The sequence below is a fragment of the Camelus ferus genome, chromosome 23 (assembly GCF_009834535.1).
Source record: "Camelus ferus isolate YT-003-E chromosome 23, BCGSAC_Cfer_1.0, whole genome shotgun sequence".
Lineage (NCBI taxonomy): Eukaryota > Metazoa > Chordata > Mammalia > Artiodactyla > Camelidae > Camelus > Camelus ferus.
The window spans coordinates 19,299,148-19,312,709 of record NC_045718.1 but is presented as its reverse complement, the minus strand read 5'-3'; the positions used below and the strand labels follow the sequence as shown (position 1 = coordinate 19,312,709).

Sequence of the window (13,562 nt, the reverse complement as noted above, 5' to 3'; positions counted from 1 at the left end):
GCCCGTCCCCCGAGCTCAGCAGCCCTCCCTCCTGTACAGGGTGTGACTGCAGTGTCCTGGGTGCCCGGCAGGACATGCCGTGTGACGAGGAGAGTGGGCGCTGCCTGTGTCTGCCCCACGTGGTGGGTCCCAGATGTGACCAGTGTGCTCCCTACCACTGGAAGCTGGCCAGCGGCCGGGGCTGTGAGCCATGTGGCTGCAACCTAGACAACGCCCTCAGCCCCCAGTGCAACCAGGTACTGTGGGGGCTCAGCGGGGGAGGGGTCCCGTGCACCAGCCTCTGTCTCCCCTCTAAGAGCTGCCCTTCTGGGCCTTTCAAAGGCGGGCCTGGCTGCTTCTGTCCCCATGTCCCTGGGGAGGCCACCAAATGTCCCTCCCTCTGTGGCTCTCAGCCTTTAGTAATGCCACATTCGCACACCTTCTGCAGGGCCGTCCTGGGCTTGGACTTCAGAACTTGGGTCCTAGTGGGAGCCCTTGCTTTGGGGGCGCCCAGGGAGGTTCGGCTCCCTGACCAGGCTCTCCTCGACAGTTCACAGGACAGTGCCCCTGTCGGGAAGGGTTTGGTGGCCTGACCTGCAATGCTGCAGCCATCCGCCGGTGTCCCGACAGGACCTATGGAGACATGGCCACTGGATGCCGAGGTGTGCTCTCTGAGTGGGGGACGCCGAGGCTGTGGGGGCGTGTGCCTGGGTGGACTTGCGGAGGGGTGCGCGTGCGTGTGTGATGTGGGAGGACATCCCAGACTGGTACACGGGCCCTGGCAACCTGTGGGAGTGCTCGCTCCCCACCACTGCCCCAGGGCTGATGTTTGGCCATCGCCATGTCCCCCGTCCCCTGGACAGGAGGGTTGCTTTGTCCCCACTTCCCTGAGGAAGCTCTTCCCAGAAGCCGTCTCCAGGACGGTGGCAGAGTAGGGAGGACACGTCCTCTCTCTTCCTAGATGGAGAAGGCGAGCCCTGGGGGGTAGTCAGTTTGACAAGGTGTGAAGAGGTCTCAGCTCTGCCCCCTCTAGGGGAGTCGCCCCCTTTTCAGGCCTCAGTTTCCTTGTCTCGGGAAGGGGCACACTGTCTCAGTGGCTTCATCTGTAAGAATGAGAAAAACAAACATCCTCTGTCGCAGAGTGGGTGTGAAGGTCAGAGGCGTGACTGTGTGTGCACGGCGAGCGTGAGGCTCAGCACAGTGCCTGGCACGCGGCAGGTGCCGCGGGAGGCTCGCCTTCCTTGCTTTCCTAACCGTGACTTCGTTCTGGCCTTGACCATCTTATTCTAAGCCCGAAAGACCCTGAAGCCAGACCTTCTCCTCGGGCTCTCCCCACCGGACACCTGATCTTCCCGACCCCCTGGCCTCTGACCATCATTCCTCCCACCCTAGCCTGTGACTGTGACTTCCGGGGAACCGAGGGGCCCTGGCTGTGACAAGGCCTCGGGCCGCTGCCTCTGTCGCCCCGGCTTGACCGGGCCACGCTGCGACCAGTGCCAGCGAGGCTACTGCGACCGCTACCCCGTGTGCGTGGCCTGCCACCCCTGCTTCCAGATCTACGACGCCGGCCTCCGGGAGTGGGCCCTGCGCCTTGGCAGCCTCCGCAACGCCACCGCCAGCCTGTGGCTGGGACCGGGCCTGGAGGACCACGGCCTGGCCTCCCGGATGCTGGACGCCAAGAGCAAGATGGAGCAGATCCAAGCGATGCTCAGCGGTGCCTCTGTCCCGGAGCAGGAGGTGGCCCAGGTGGCCAACGCCATCTTCTCCATCAGGTCATTCCCTCTCCCTGCTGAGCACTGAGAAGCATTACTCCTTATGGGCGCACCTAGGGGCATGCTGGTCCTTTCCTCCCATCGGGACAGCCCTTCACCCTCTACAAGCCTTGTCCCAGAAGCCTCTCTTTTAACTGTCACATGAGTCCTAGGAAGTTGGTGTGCAGACGAAGAAACAGGCGCAGTAGGTGATGTGACAGAGCCACGTGGCCCCGAGGGGCAGAGCGGGGGGCTCAGAACACAGGCCCGAGCCCAGGCCCTGTGCTCTTTCAAGTGCCAGGCGCTGCTGCTGCTGGCGGGAGCATCAGCTCTGGATTAGTCAGCCTGGTGGAGGGCAGCGGGAGGCAGGGCTCTAAAAATACCTTGCATTTGCCTTCGGAAAGAGAGCGGTCCGCCCACAGCCCCCTCCTATCAGCAGAGGCTGCCTTCTCAGTGACATTCGGTTCTGGAAGTCTTTATAATGAGTTTGCATTCCCTGAACCCTCCCTTACTGTGGGGCAGCCCAGAGCTGTCCGGGTGTGCCACTGACCTCGGTCTCAGAACTGAGTAGGGAGTCCATGGGCATTTGGTGGGCTGGATGTGCAGGCCTGGGGTCTTCCAGGAGGACGGGCCATGCTGAGCAAAGCTGGGACTCGGGGAATGCAACGGGGCTGGGAGGGAAGGGTGGTGGGTGTGGCCGCAGAGAGCGTGGGGGCCAAGACTCCCTGAACGTGCAGTGGTGCTGGGTCTAGGCAGACGACCCCTTTCAGGGGGGGACTGACCAGTGGGCAGCAGCTTGGGCAGCGCCGTGGGCGGTGTGGGCCACAGGACACAGGACTCGAGCCTGGTGGCTGACGTCAGCCTGCAGCGAGGGAGGAGGGGTCCAGGGATGCTCCTGGTGGAAGCCGTGTGGGGGCGGGGGTGGGGGACAGCCGGGAGTGTTAGGGTCACCACACATGCCAAGGAGGGAGATCGGCCTGCGGAGGGGTGGAGGGAGGCCTGCGGACTTTGCCCAGCAGAGCCCTCTCTGGCCTGTGGCTTATCCTGAAGGCCTGTTTTTCCTGACTCAGTAGCAGTTTCTCCACGGGAATGCCTGGTTGTGGGGAGGCAACCCCCTTCCTGTGTTTTAGTGGGAGCTCCTCTCCCACCTCAGGCGGACTCTCCAGGGCCTGCAGCTGGACCTGCCCCTGGAGGAAGAGACCTTGTCGCTCCCAGGAGACCTGGAGAATCTGGACAGGAGCTTCAATCGCCTCCTCATGCTGTATCAGAGCAAGAGGGAGCAGTTTGAAAAAATAAGCACCGCAGATCCCTCAGGTGAGGAGGGGCGCTCAGACACCAGGCCACGCCCCCCTCCTGCTCCCCCTCCGTCTCCAGGCCTCCAGGTCCAGGCTCAGCGCAGTTCCCCCTCTTCTTCCCACAGGAGCCTTCCGAATGCTGACAGCGGCCTACCAGCGGTCATCGCAGGCTGCTCAGCGGGTCTCCGACAGCTCGCGCCTGCTGCTCCAGCTCAGGGACAGCCAGAGGGAGGCTGAGCGGCTGGAGCAGCAGGTGGGAGGAGGGGGAGGAGCCGGTGGTCCCCGGCTCACGGCCCTGAGACTGGAGATGGCTTCCTTGCCTGATCTGACACCCACCATCAACAAGGTGACTCCTGCCATAGGGCCCCATTTCCAGCTTGTCACTCACCAACTGCTGCACCCCATTTCCCATTGGGGTGATGTGAACTTACTGCATCCCCACTTGTCCAGACCCTTAGTCCCTCACGGTGTGCTCAAGAAGAAACAAGTTTCTGGTATCTGGTTGCCATAGAGATGTCTGGCTGTTTGTTTCCCAGGTGTGGGGTGGAAGCGATTGTTGGGGAGACTTGGGGACCCTCTTTGATGTCCCCATCTCTCCACAGCTCTGTGGGGGCTCCAGGCAGATGGCTTGCACCCCAGGAGACTGCCCGGGAGAGCTGTGTCCCCGAGACAACGGCACGATTTGTGGCTCCCACTGCAGAGGCACCCTTCCCAGGGCAGGTGGAGCCTTCAGGACAGCAGGGCAGGTGGCCGAGCAGCTGCGGGGCTTCAATGCCCAGCTCCAGCAGACCAGGCAGATGGTAGGTGCGGCAGAGGTGGGGCTGGCACGCCTAGGAGGAGGCAGAGGGGACAGAGCACCTGGGCAAGTCAGAGTTTCCATTTTTCAGCCAGGAAATGAAAGCCCAGAGATGCCAAGTGACTTGCCCGTGACCCCACAGCAAGTGACAGATAATGTTTGAAGCCAATGGTTTCACATCATTTCTTCCAGGGCCAAACTGAGTTAGTTACAAATGTTTCCCGGGTAGATCTTGGGTAGCAGGTGCCCACAGCATCCCCGGAGCTGCTGGGAGGCTCTCTTGGGGTCTTGACCACGGCTGACCCATTGTGTGTGTCAGCAGATCAGGGCAGCAGAGGAAGCCGCCTCGCAGGTGCAATCAGAGGCTCAGCGCCTGGAGACCCAGGTGAGTGCCAGCCGCTCCAAGATGGAGGAAGACGTCAGCCGCACCCGGCTCCTCATCCAGCAGGTCCGGGACTTCCTCTCAGGTGAGCTGGTCTTCACCCTCCCCTGGGCTGATGTTTTGACTCCCTTCTGTGCTGAGTGCCGTGTTTCCTGTCCAGCTGCTTCCCTGGTCTCCATGGCCCCTGGGCCCGCCCCCATCACTCACCTGGAAGGCTGCCACTGCCTCTAGGTGTGGTCCCATGTCTCTTCCTGCTCCCCCATGGCCTGTTCTCAACAGAACAGCCTGAAACATCTTTGAAAGATGTGTAAGGGGTGGGGATGGGGTCACATCCCACTTAAGCCTAAAATCCTTCACTGGGATCTTCCTGTTCCTGGAATAAACTCCCAGATCCTTATTGTGGTCTCTGTCACCTCCTGGATGTGGCCTGCATCCTCTCCACTTTGTCCTTGAACAGACCAGGCTCTTGCCAGCCTCAAAGGCTCTTCCTCTGCCTGGAATGCTGTCTCTAAGGCCACCGATTCTTGCCTTCCAGGTTTGCGTTTAGATATCTCCCTTGAGAGGCCTTTCCTGACCACCCCATCTGGTCACCCCCCTCCACGCCATTCCCCTCTGGAATCTGACATTTACTGTGCTGCTCCAAGCCTGGGAGGCTGTGGTTGTTGGATTCATTTGTCCAAGAGTGTGTTTGTCTCTCCACTAGACTCTAAACTCCGAAAGGGCAGGGAAGGCGTCTATCTTGTTCACTGGGTCCCTGGCACCCAGCATGATGCCAGACCTAGAAAAGCACCCAATGTTGGTCGAATGAATAAATGAACCCAGTCCCCTCCCTTGCTGCCCTGGGGAGTGGGAAGATCCCAGGACAGGACTCTGGACATCAGGGGGACTTTGGGCAAGTTGCTTTCCTCTTCGGCCTCATCTTTGGCTTCTGCCAACTGGGATGGTAGGATTTCACAAGTTTATTCCAGGCATCAAGCAACTGATGTAAAATGTGTTTTGAAAAATTAAAGGTGCTGCAGGAATATGAGCTGATATTATTAGATTTCTGGTCCCTGCCGGGGAATCTGCTTGGCTGGGAGCCCAGTTAACATGAGCTGAGGGCCTGGTGTAATGGCATTCATTCTTCCTGCTACTGTTGTGGTGCCTATGCTCCGAGAGGCCAAAGTCCCCTCCTGTGTGCAGGTGGCAGGTTGGATTGAGGCAGGAAGGCTGTGCTGAGGTGCCCTGGCTGGTCTGAGGCTGCGCTGGAGTCAGCGTCCCAGAGAGCCCCAGAACGGGGGAGAGTGTCACCTGGATGCAGGGAGATGGTGCCTGACGTTGGATGGAAGTCTGAGGCTCGGACCCGCAGATTAGGAAGGCTTCTCCTGAGTGAAGCCGAGGAAGGCTGGACTGCCCCTCTCCCTGCATCAAACCCAGCCAGGGGCGGGATGTGGGTAGGAAGCCTGTCCTCGGGGTGCAGCCCAGGCAGAGAGTTGCCAGGTTAGCGGGCTCCTGCTGTCCCCTCAGTTGTACTTGTGTCTCAGGTTAAGTCCTTGGACAGGACAAGGGGCAGAAAGAAGCAGCTCCTGGGAGAACCGAGGACGATTCTTACAGTCTCCCTGGCTGTGGGTCCTAGTCTCCAGAGACTTGACACAGGAGGCACGGGTAGCAGCTGCTGTGGACACACAGGGTCACAGCGAGGGTGGGAGAGGGGAAGACCAGTGGACGCTGTCTTTCCCAGTCTTCAATGGGAATGACAAAAGTAATAGATCAGCTTTACTGAGTTCTTACCAAGTGCCAGGCACTGCTCTCCATGCATTGCATTGTTTAACCTGAATTGCCTACCACTTTGCAAGTGAGGACTCTAGATACCAGGAGGTTAAGAAACCTCCCTAAGGGCAACCAGCTTGGAAGGAGGGTTCACCTCACTCCAGAATCCACACTCCAGATTATTGCATTGTGAGGACACACACACACACACACACACTTTTGCTTCCTTGCCTTTGCTAATGTTTCTCCTCTCCCTGCTTTGTCTCCCCTGCCCTGCCCCACCCCTCCTGACTGGAATCCTTGCTCATCCTCTAAGAATCCCCTAGGCACCTCACTCTCCAAGAAGCCTCCCTGGATCCATCAGCCTGGGCTCGGTGCCCCTGCAAAGGCCGGCCCAGCCTCCGTGCTTACCTCGGTCACTCAGGGCTGTGTTTCCTGGCCCCGCTAGGTTTCGAGCTCCGTGAAGGCAGGGAGCAAGCCCAATTTAATGCACAGTCTCAGCTCCCGACAGCCTGCTGTTCGGAGAAGTGAATGTTTGCTGAGCCCACCCCGAGACTCGGGAGCCCACCAGACTGAGTGTAACTCAGACCAAGCCTTCGGGGGCAGCCGAAGTGATGCAGAATGCAGGAAGGGAGCAGCGGGGTGGAAGTGTGCTTCCGTGGGAGGCTTTCTGGGGAAGACTCATGTGAGCCTTGTTTTGAGAGTAGGACTCTGGGTTAGGTGAGAGGTTGTTGGTTTCTGTGGGGAGGTCCTTGTGAAAGCTCAGAGTTGGGAAAATGCCCACTTCAGTAAACTCAGCCACAATATGCCTTGGGTTCCTGTATTGTGTTGCTCTGGCCCCGAAGGGACATAGCAATAAAGAGGCGTGGTTTCCGCCTTCCAGAAATGTCCTTCCATCTGGCACGGGGACGGGACTGGGTCTGGGACCTGTGTAGCCAGCTGGTGAGGAAACCCTTGGATTGCAGAGTAAGGCTGGGCGTGGGGCCCCAGGGGAGTTCTAGTCCTAGTGCAAACCATGTGGGTGGGCGGGCGCCCCCTTCCCTACCACCTCAGTACCAGCTGAATCTATCAAAGTGACCGGGGGAGGAGATGCCATCTCTGAACCCCTGACCTTACTCTCTGACCCAGAATTGGTTTGGCAAATTCCTGCTAATTGATTGTGTCATTTTATCCCTGGAGGTTGGGGATCGCTATTCCCATTTTGTAGATTTAGGAAACCGAGCTCAGAGAAGCCAGTTGACTTGTCCCAGGTTGCTTGAAGAGTAAAGGGGAGGCCTGGGACTGGACCCCTTCAGTATTTCATTCACTCTACAAACACAGAGTGCCTCCAAGTGCCGGGCACCCTGCTAGACGCTGGGATGTAGCTGTGGATGAAAGCCAGTCGCTGCCCTCATCTTGCTCACATTCTAGTGAGGAAACAAACAGAAAACCAGATAAGTGAGCTCAGTGTCGGGCACCTGGCGGGGGTTGGTGATAAATGTCAGGGAGAAAGATAAAGCCGAGAAGGAGGATAAGGCGTGTGGGCAGAGGGTGGAAGTTGTAATTCCAGATTGGATGGTCTGGGCTGGCCTCTCTCAGAAGGCGGCATGTGAGCAAGACTGCTCATCTTTATCCGCCTTGGCAAAGATGAGCGCTCCGGCCAGAGGAGGGGCAGGTGGAAGGGGTCTTGCTGCCAAGGAAGCAGTTCCAGTTCCTGGCAGGTCTCCCCAGTTTAGGGCTGATTATGTTTGTGCTCCAGGCATTGCTCAGTCCCAGCTGTCTGGCACCACCTCCTTCTCCCGAGCCTGCCATTTCCTGCTGCGCCACGCAGTTGCCACAGCTGTCCCAACAGTCATCCTCCCACAGCAGCTGTCCCCGGAAATTCTCAGAGAAAGGGCGCCTGAGTGTGCCCGGGAGGCGGCGGCAGCTCCCTGGGCAGCCAGGACAGAGATGCCACAGCGGTGCTCCCCACGGGTGCTGCTCAGCCCCGAGAGGCCTCTGATCTCTGAGGGAGGTGGCTGGGCTCCCCTGGTCCAATGAACTGCTGTCTTCCAGACCCTGACACCGATGCAGCCACCATCCAGGAGGTCAGCGAGGCTGTGCTGGGCCTGTGGCTGCCCACGGACTCTGCCACGGTCCTGCAGAAGATGAGTGAGATCCAGGCCATCGCAGCCAGGCTCCCCAACGTGGACCTGGTGCTGTCCCAGACCAAGCAGGACATTGCTCGGGCTCGCAGGCTCCAGGCTGAGGCTGAGCAGGCCAGGTACGGCCCTGGGCTCTGAACTGCTCCCAGAATCAGGCTGGGGTTTTGCACCCCCCCCCCCCAATTCTGTTGCTGGAAGCAAGGGAAGAACCTGTGCAGGTCAGAGGGGCCGAGGGCTGGGAGACGGGAGGGGTGCTGTCCGTGGTGGGGGATGCTGAAGTGGTACACAGCATCCACGCTAAACGCCACGTGGCCCCGCCTTCCATATTGGAAACCATGCCCAAAGGGTGCCCCAGGCTTACCTGCTTGGTGGGGTCCTGGAATGGAAAAGCTCCCGAGTTCAGACTCCTCCTTGGCCTTGGCTGAAAAGGATATTCTCTGGGGCTGAGGAGTGAGTTGGACCACACATCTCTTCATTCACTCTGCACCCATTCTCCCCTCTCCCTCCTGCTCCCCTGGTCCCAGGAGCCGGGCCCACACAGTGGAGGGCCAGGTGGAGGATGTGGTGGGGAACCTGCGGCAGGGCACAGTGGCGCTGCAGGAGGCCCAGGACACCATGCAAGGCACCCGCCGCTCCCTCCGGCTCATCCAGGACAGAGTTGCTGAGGTGAGGCATTAAGGCTTCCTTCCCCTGCGTGTGGGAACAGACAGACTCATGGAAGGCACAGAAGGTGGCATAGAAGGTGTCAGATAGTGGATAGTCAGATAGTTTCCACCAGGGTGGAAACTGAGCTGGGGCCCTAAAGAAGAGGGGTCAGAAGCCTTGGGCCTGGCTTCCAGACTTTGGTTTTCTGGTCTCGTGGCCAGGGGCAGCAGTCAGGGTGGGCTCTGAGCTGCAGCAGGTGTGGGGGTCAGCTGAGCCGGAGAAGGGGGAGGCCTGGATGCCAGGGGGCAGGTTGGGGATTGAAGGGAGGGGACAATGTTCTGGTTGGAATGATGTCCTGGTTGGAGAGAATTTCTGTGGCCTGATGAATTGGAGGACAGAAAAATGAAGGCTGCCTTCTAGGAGACCCACCCCAAACCCCAGGTTTCTCTTTCCACAAAGGTTCAGCAGGTGCTGGGGCCAGCAGAAAGACTGGTGACCGGCATGCTGGAGCAGCTGGGTGGCTTCCGGGCACGGATGGAGGAGCTCGGCCGCCAGGCCAGGCAGCAGCAGGCGCAGGCAGCTGAGGCCCGACAGCTGGCAGAGGAGGCCAGCGAGCGGGCGCTGAGTGCCCAGGAGGTACGGAGAAGGCAGCGTCAGCCTGAGGAAGCACAGACCACGGGCTCCAAAGCACTTAGAGTAACAGTTACCCTAAACTATCCAGAAGGGGCTTTAGGATAAACATAAACCTGGCCGGGCATCTGCATCCTCCCCCCGGCTGCCTTCGGTGGAGCTGGCCCAGGGATGTTGGAAGCGGCCTGTCCCATTCCTCCCCCTTCACAGATGAAGTGGTGGCTTTGTCCAGGACTAAATCACATCTAAAAGCAGGTCTCTTGACACTCGATCCGGAGCTTGTCCCCTGTTGTGGCTGCCTGGCCTGGACAGACGCTCTTGGCTTAGTTCAACCTCAGCCCCATCGCAGTCAGAATGAGATCAGCGAGAAAATCAAAGAGCCATTCTCAGTATCCCCAGGGGACCTGCAGTCCCAGCGCGATGGCCCAGCTGCCAAGCGTACTGGGTGACAACTGTGTGCGTGGCCCTGGCTCAGGCAGTGAGGTGGGGAACGATGGGGCCTGTAGCTGGAGGGAGGGAAATACAGAAGTTAAGGTACGGTTGGTGGCCCAGGAGTTTTCATAGGCAGAACCAACCCACTGGGAACAGTAGGAGGCACCGCATCTCTGTGTGCTGATTTGGGGGAGAGCAAGTCCTTTCGCCAAAGGCCTTTAGGACTTTGGATGATGACGATGATGGTGACACGGAGACTCTTCTGCCTTTTTCAGGGATTTGAGAGAGTAAAGCAAAAATACGCCGAGCTGAAGGACCGGTTGGGTCGGAGCCCCTGTGCTGGGCGAGCAGGGCAGCCGGATCCTGAGTGTCAAGACAGAGGCAGAGGAACTGTTTGGGGAGACCATGGAGATGATGGACAGGATGAAAGGTGAGGGGATGGTCCATGGACGTGGACTGCAGGGCATCCCCGAAGGCTGCTCCCCACCCAGGGCTTCTGCAGCCCCCTCTTGTTGGAGCTCTAAGTGCTCAGGAAGTGAGGTCAGTCAGGAATCCTGAACGCCTAGTATCGTGGGGCTGTGAGGAGAGGAGAGATGTTTGCAAGACTCAGCCTGCCCTCAAGAAGCTTGCCATCTGGATGGGACCCTTTTTCCTATTGGCTGTCAGCTTCATGGAACTGTATTTAACAGCACCAGGTGGTCTGTGATAAAAGCCCCGGAAAATAGGAGCTCCAGAGGTTCAGAGGATAAATAATGTCAGAGAGAAACGTTCAGTGAAGGTAACGTTTAGAAAAGATAAGATTTGAGGTGGGCCTGGAAGGATGAGTTGGCCTGGGAGAGGCTGTGAGGAGGAGGAGGACCAGCAGGACAGAGGGGGTGGGAGGGAACAGGGCGTGTTCTGAGGATGCGGGCAGGACCACAACTGGAGAGGAGGGTTGATGAGACCAGAACAGGCGGGAGAGAGCAGGCATGGGGCCAGTGTGGTGGGTCCGTGGGGCTGGCCCTGATGCCAGGATGGGGAGGGTAGACTCAGCCCTGGGGACAGTAGGAAAGCATCCAAAGATTTTGAATATGGCAAGACTTAATGAAAGGAGATATTGAAAGGGTTCTGAGGTTCCTCAGAAAGGAGAACAGGGATGTTCAAGAACCAGGCTGATGTCTGAGACCCGATGATGGGTCACTGTACTGGTGGGCCCAGCAAATGCCACAACCAGAGTTGCTCTGACTTTTAGAGAAAGCTTTTGACAAAACTCTGCCTGGCTAGCCAGATGGACCCTCTGGAGATGGGTGGGCTGGCGAATTGACAGTGAGTAGGTTGGAGGCTATGGCCAGTCCCACCTGAAGAGGGAAGTGAGAGGAGCTGATCTACATGCAGGAGCCCAGGGCTGGGTGAGTACACGCCCTGGCCTCGTCCATCAGTGTTTTGTACGAAGATAAAGAATGTGCTTATCAGATCTAAGGATGACAGACAGTTAATACACTAGGTAACAGAACCAGCATTCTAAGGCATTCCCAGAAGTCTAAGAGGATGGACTGAAACTAACAGGATAAACTAAGGAGAAAAACCCTCTCTCGCTCTGCCCTTGCTTGGACCTAAACTCACAAGCGTAGCTCAGGTGAGGCCTGGCGTCTCGGTGGCTAATGCAGCTGAAAACACTTTATGTAACTGGTAAAGTGATGAACACATGCAGGTTGTTGCTCACCTGAAAAAGACCCTAGAGTTTTGAGGAACTGTAAGCTTGATGTAAGTCAGAAGTGCCTTGCTCCTGCCAAAAGAGCCAATAACTACAAAGCAGCATTAAAAATGGCATTAAAAATATTTTGTAACTGGTGAGTCCTGCACCTACCAGTCAGAAAAAGCTCAGGTTTAGCCTTGCGGCAAACATTTACTTGCTTGTGAGAAGTTCCTTTTCATTGTAGGGTATGGGGAAGATCGCGGGTAGGGAGACTCTGGGGACGAGGACCAGGGAACAGAGCAGCAGCTGTAGAAATGTGTCGTACTGACCCATAGATCTTTCTGGGTGCCCACTGGTGATAGCCTGGTAATAACCCTGTTCCACTCTGCTGATAGCATCTCAGAAGGGATGCTGCATACATCGGAGGGAGGCTGACCAGGGCTGGGAGGCAGGGAAGGCCTGATGATTGTGTAAGATGAAGAGCGCATGAAGGAACTAGGGAGGTTTCATCTGTGGAGGGCGAGGCCTCAGACATGTGAAGGACTGACTACCAGGTGGGAGACAGAGCAAGCAGATTCCGACACCCCTCCAGACCGACCTGGGAAAATCGGGGGGAAGCCAGATGTGGGCAGATTCTGCCTTTATGAGAAGAATTTTAACAACCCCAACTGCCTGAAGTTGGAGCCTCCCTGCCCTATTCCTGGAAAATTCAGGCTGAAACTGGGTACCGGCTCTCATGAATGTGGTGGTGGGGTGGTGGGGGGTCTTGCCTCGGATGACAGTAGGGACAGGCTGGACCAGACCACATCCTTCACATCCTCCACATGTAATCTGGTGGTGGTCTACAGAACAGACCAGAGCAGGAGGACTAGGTCTCTCTGGAGTGACATTCTGGGGAGACGAACTGGGGAGGAGTTCTGGTGCCTACCCACTTAAAGATCGTTGGCGGGATGACAGCTGTCTGGGTCTAAGAGCAGCAGGTTTCTAGTCTTAGGGCCAGTGGCCTCCTTCATCGGCCTGGGACAACTCTGTCTAGAGCAGAGAAGTGCAGGGGCAGGGGGATGCTTGGGGTGGCAGCTTCCTGGGTTTGGCCCCTATCGTGTGTCTCTAAGAGTGGGAGAGGGGCTGGAGAGGCCTGAGCCTGGAGAAAGCTGCCTTAGGGCCAGACTCCCCACGTGGAGGTGGACGTGGAGGTGATGTCTCCTGCAGGTGCTGCCTCCAGGTGGGTGGGAGGGGAAGGAAGGGCTGGGAGTCTCTGGGGGTCTCACCAGCTCCTCCTCCTGCCCCTCTGCTGTTCCGTCTGTCCCCCAGACATGGAGGTGGAGCTGCTCCGGGGGAGCCAGGCCATCATGCTTCGCTCGGCCGACCTGTCGGGGCTGGAGAAGCACGTGGAACGGATCCGCAACCACATCAACGAGCGCGTGCTCTACTACGCCACCTGCAAGTGACCGCTGGCGTCCAGCCCGTGGCCCCGCTCCTCTGCCCTCTTCACCTCTGGGGGTCACACTGGGTTGGGAGACTTTCTGGCTCCAGGAGACCCTCATGCAGCACAATGCCCAGCCTGGCCTGCCTTGTGGTGCTGCTGTTTGGATTACTGGGCTGCAGCTGAGCCTGATCTGGTGGGACAACTACATTTAAGGGACAGAGATGGTGGCGGCGGGCCACGTCATTGTGACCAGGAGCGCCAGGTGGAGGGAGCTTGGCTGGGCAGGGTTCTCACCCTTCATTCTCCACTGAGGCTGAATCTTGGACCAACACAAAAACGTAAATAAAAATGATATTCAAGTGAAAAGCTGAATAAAGATCTCTGGAAAGGAGCCTGAAGGTTCACAGAGGGAAAATAGTCTGTCTCCCCATGAAGTCAACCCTTATCACTTGCTTCTGTCTCCTGTCTGGGGCTCCTGGGTGCTCCCCTGAGCAAGCCCGAGGCTTGCTGGCGTGTGAAGTGCCGGCTGTCCCCCCCAGCTTTGTCTAGCTGGCTCGTCACCCAAACTTAGGGAGACGGGGCCCCTTTGCCCCAGGGTCGGATGGAGTCCACCCCTGAGAGACCCAAGGAGCTGTTATCATCTTTGAACGACTGTCCAGTGTCTCATTTACAGATGAAG

At 58.0% G+C, this 13,562-nt stretch overlaps 1 protein-coding gene across 1 annotated transcript in view; it reads left to right on the top strand.

Annotated features, from left to right (window-relative positions):
• Positions 1-13,048, top strand: part of LAMB3 (laminin subunit beta 3) — a 143,018-nt gene extending 129,970 nt beyond the window's left edge. The window contains 14 exon segments of the mRNA XM_014555885.2: positions 40-236; positions 530-641; positions 1,372-1,400; positions 1,402-1,751; positions 2,884-3,044; positions 3,151-3,371; positions 3,628-3,825; positions 4,144-4,288; positions 7,987-8,194; positions 8,600-8,741; positions 9,180-9,356; positions 10,058-10,114; positions 10,116-10,212; positions 12,769-13,048. Coding sequence (XP_014411371.1) covers positions 40-236; positions 530-641; positions 1,372-1,400; positions 1,402-1,751; positions 2,884-3,044; positions 3,151-3,371; positions 3,628-3,825; positions 4,144-4,288; positions 7,987-8,194; positions 8,600-8,741; positions 9,180-9,356; positions 10,058-10,114; positions 10,116-10,212; positions 12,769-12,905 — 2,231 coding nt within the window. The 3' untranslated portion in view covers positions 12,906-13,048.
• Positions 13,049-13,562: the final 514 nt, after the last annotated feature.